Source organism: Pollachius pollachius, assembly GCF_949987615.1.
Source record: "Pollachius pollachius genome assembly, chromosome: 1".
NCBI classification, from domain to species: domain Eukaryota; kingdom Metazoa; phylum Chordata; class Actinopteri; order Gadiformes; family Gadidae; genus Pollachius; species Pollachius pollachius.
Window position 1 is genome coordinate 45751773 of NC_136934.1, and position 3929 is coordinate 45755701.

General features: G+C 54.3%; 1 protein-coding gene across 1 annotated transcript in view; it reads right to left on the reverse strand.

The window, feature by feature from the left end:
- Nucleotides 1–1545: 1545 nt before the first annotated feature.
- The window catches only part of kirrel3l (kirre like nephrin family adhesion molecule 3, like), a gene marked incomplete at its 5' end in the record, with an annotated part of 14646 nt that continues 12262 nt past the window's right edge, over nt 1546–3929 (reverse strand). Inside the window, 4 exons of the mRNA XM_079757740.1 lie at nt 1546–2809; nt 3231–3320; nt 3453–3562; nt 3775–3882. Coding sequence (XP_079613866.1) covers nt 2315–2809; nt 3231–3320; nt 3453–3562; nt 3775–3882 — 803 coding nt within the window. The 3' untranslated portion in view covers nt 1546–2314. The remainder of the gene's footprint in view (nt 2810–3230; nt 3321–3452; nt 3563–3774; nt 3883–3929) is intronic.

The following is a 3929-nucleotide window of genomic DNA, read 5'->3' on the forward strand; positions in this document are numbered from 1 at the left end:
ACGGTATAATGTATCTGCGATACGCGCTCATCCAGCCAGCGCGCTTGTTATGTTGTGCTTTGAAACGTCCCTCATGTGAGACCTCTTGTTCTCTCCTCACGATGGGGGGGCCTGCTGGGTGTGAGGTATTCCCCTTCTCTCGCCCCCCCCCCCACCCCCTCCCAGGTAAACCGGGCCGTCAGTCTGTCTGGGCAATCGCATCCGGTTAGGATAGGAAGTGGGCGTTGGGAGGCTTCATGTCTAGGGAAGGGGAGGGAGGTGGGGGAGGGAGAGAGGCGTTGGGAGAGATATATATACTCCTCTCGCCTCCCCCAGGTGAACCGGGCCAGTCCTTGTACCTGGGCAACCGCATCCTGTGAGCCCAGGAAGTGGGCCTGGTGCCATCGCGAGGGAGGGGCTACATGCTAGGGAGAGGGGATGAGTGAGAGGAGAGACGGGACGAGAGGGGGTCCTCATTTGTCTTCATTAAAAAGCTCCGCTGGGGGTAAAAGAAAATCAACAAAGACAGCGGTGCTAATTTTCCGTATTCCTCACGGCGGCCGCGGAGCGCTTGTTTGTCCCTGTTTCCCTCCTCACTCCTGGGGGCCACCGCTACGGCCGGCCACCCGGATCCACACACACGCGGGGCGGTGCAGTTATCAGAAATGGTTTTATTTAAATATAAATATGTGTACAAAGTTACAAGCAACAATAGCTCATTTTTTTTTTAGCAAATAAAAACTCTTAATACATTATTAAAAAAAAAAAAAAATGGCAATTAGTTCTTCCTCCAAAAAAGGTAACTCTGCATTCGGTGATTGATTAACGAACTGAACGTAGATGTGGAGACTCAAATCAATATATAGTTACATATGTATATAATATAAAGGTACTTTACAATAGAGCAGCTCACTCGCTGTACATTAAGGCATATATAAAATATAAAAATAAAGACAAGCAATGATCCTTCATGGTGGACTGGGTCTCCTGGTAACCGATGGCAACGGATGGCAGTGCAGGATGGATGGATTGGGGGGGGGGGGGGGGGTTCTCACAATGGGGATGGAAACAAACACTGGAGAGTTTCACGAGACGCGTCGTTTGCATGCAACAGAGAGAGTTTGAGCGCACCCCGTCTGTACAAGTGTTCAGTCCCTCGACCTCGCGGCCGCTCGCTATTCCTTTGCCTTCTCTTGTAAACATTAAAACTATCTGTGTTGCAAAAACCAGACAAGGGACGGTTCCAAAATGGCACTGTTTCGCACACTGTAACCAATCACAATCCATTGGGTTTGAGGACTGTGTTCGGGTCTATTAGGTTCCAGATTGCCAGCACAACCAGACCACCACCTATGATTGTTCTAGTAATAGTCTTCAGCCAATTTCAACTCTGGAGATTGCAGAAGGAAAAAGCCTTACCCACGTGCCGGGCAGTGGTTCACACCGCCTTCACCCCTCCCCCATAACTCACCCTCTATAAAACGACCACATAGTTTACAAAGTCTCGTCGACAAGAAAGGCTATGATACACACTGCGAATAGATCCACCTTTTATCCTTTTAGCGAACTGGTCTATCATGCTTGGGGTTTTTAACCAGAAAGGATCTTCGTAATAAGCTCTGCTCGGGCCAAAGGGATTCAACCGGTGATCAGACTTCCCACGCTATCGGAGGTAGCGTGTAGCATGTAGCCTGTCCATCAGGAGAGCTAGCCTGTTGTGCAGGACGGCTCATGTCTGCCACTGTGCAGCTCAGTCTTTTTGTTGATGGATAGACACAGAAAATGTGCTTAGAATTCCTTCCGCATGCCAACAAACACCAAATGACGGACATCAATATCTTGTTTTTTTTTTCCACAGATACGTTTGGCAATTTTTCATCTTCTCTCAACGTCCTTTTACAGGTGATGTTATCGATTTCTCCCCGCGTTTTGCCATAAAGTAAACGTCCACGGGCGCGGCACTGTGTGCGTGTTTCACACACCCCTTCCATGCCCAGAATATCTCCACTCCACAGCGTAAGGTAGTCGTGTTACGTTAACTTTGTTCAGTTCAGAGTTCGAGTGGAAAAAACACACAAGTCTTAAGTTCACCCCCCATCAGCAGAGTCTACCGGCACCACAACCCTGTAGATCCCAGTGACGAGAAACAAAATGGAGGATGAAAAACCACACAACTGCCCCACCCCTCAGAGTTGAAACATCCCGGAGGGGAGCAGGCAAGTGAAGGGGGGGGGGGGGTAGTCTCGGCCAAAACGCTGGCTCTCCAGACAGAATGGTGCGGTGTGCTGCTCTCTCTCTCTCCTGTGTCTCTGACCCGTCTCTCTTGTCTGTCCCCTCAGACGTGCGTCTGCATGCGTTGTGAGGGACGGCCGTAGTCCGACTGCTGGGAGGACACTTGCGAGGAGGCGTAGGAGAAGCGGGAGGAGCCCGACACCTTGCTGGCCTGATCCGATTGGTCGTAGGCGTCCACCTTCTCGTAGGAGGCGGGCTTGACGTAGCTGGTGAAGGCGCGGCCGCAGGTGGTGGGCAGGTAGGCGGAGCCGCCGTAGCCGGGCTCGGCCGAGTAGATGCCGGCGGGCGTGGCCGCCTGCTGCTGGGCGGCCTGCTGCTGCTCGTAGGTGGAGCGTGTCCCGGTGGTGGTGGCGTAGCGGTGGTTGAAGTCGTAGACGCGGGTCTGGCTGCCCGCCGGCTGGCCGTACAGCGGGCTGGAGGACGGGAGCTGAGAGGGGGTGTACACGGGCCGGGCGTTAGGCACATACTCTGAGAAGCCGCTGCTGCGCACGTGGCGGTCCTCGTGGGCGCGGACGTTGTAGTAGCCGTTGGTGGGGTCCTGCGGAGAGGGCGCACAGAACACTGCGTTGGCACGGTAACGTCACAGCCGGAGACATGACTGTGTCGGCGTGGCGGCGTCACAGTCGAGGACTTTACTATGTTGGCCTGGTAAACGGCAATGCCGAAGACGTGGCTATGTGGGCGTGGCAACGTCACAGTCGAAGACATGACGGCGCTGTCGCGGTAACGTTTCAGTTGAAAACGTGACAGCCGAAGACGTGACTACGTTGGCGTGGCAACGTCACAGTCGAAGACATGACGTTGTTACGACAACGATTCAGCTGAAGACATGACTATGTATGTCACCGTAAGGGGTGAAGACATGACTGTGTGACGTTTCAGTCGAGGACACGCCTGCTAAGTCCTTAGCAGTAGTCGTCGTCAGCAGATGTGTGTCGGGGGCGCGGCTCAGTGTTTACCTTGATGTCGGACCGCTCGTCCTCGTCCTCTTCCAGCAGGTCACTGTGCTCCGTCCGGGACGTCCCGGGAGACTCACTGCTGTTTGGGGCCTGAGGGGGAGAGACCACAGCGTTCCAAGAATCACAAGGGTGAACTCGACACAACTATTGATCATCAGAAGGAAGCCTGTGCTGCAGGACCCTGGGGAGCGACTCTAGGAGCACAGAGAGAGGGTCACCCACCATGGGCTCCTTCACGTCCTCCTCGTCGTCCCCGCCCCGCGTCGCGTTGTGGTCGCTGTGGACGATCTGCACCCTGATGTCGCTCTTGGAAAGGCGGGTGCACTTCTTGCCTGCGGGGCAAGGAAACAACACAGCGGTCAACACCTCCGCCGGAAATGTCGGAATGCAATTTTTTCGAAATTGCGAATATGAGTGTTTTTTTATGATTGTGCAAAACACAGTTTTCCAAATCCGTGGATGAAAGCTCGTTTCATCCGAGAGGTTTGGAAGCCTGGTCCCCCCCGGCCGGCGGCCCCCCCGCCATACTAACCGTTGAGCTCACCTTTGCCCGTGTGCCGGCAGCAGAGAGACACCAGCGTGATGCCGCAGATCAGCAGCACGCAGCCCCCGCCCACCGCGGCCCCCACGATGATCAACATGGGCAGGGCTTCTGCAGCGAGAGAGAGAGAGAGAGCGAGAGAGAGAGAGAGAGCGAGA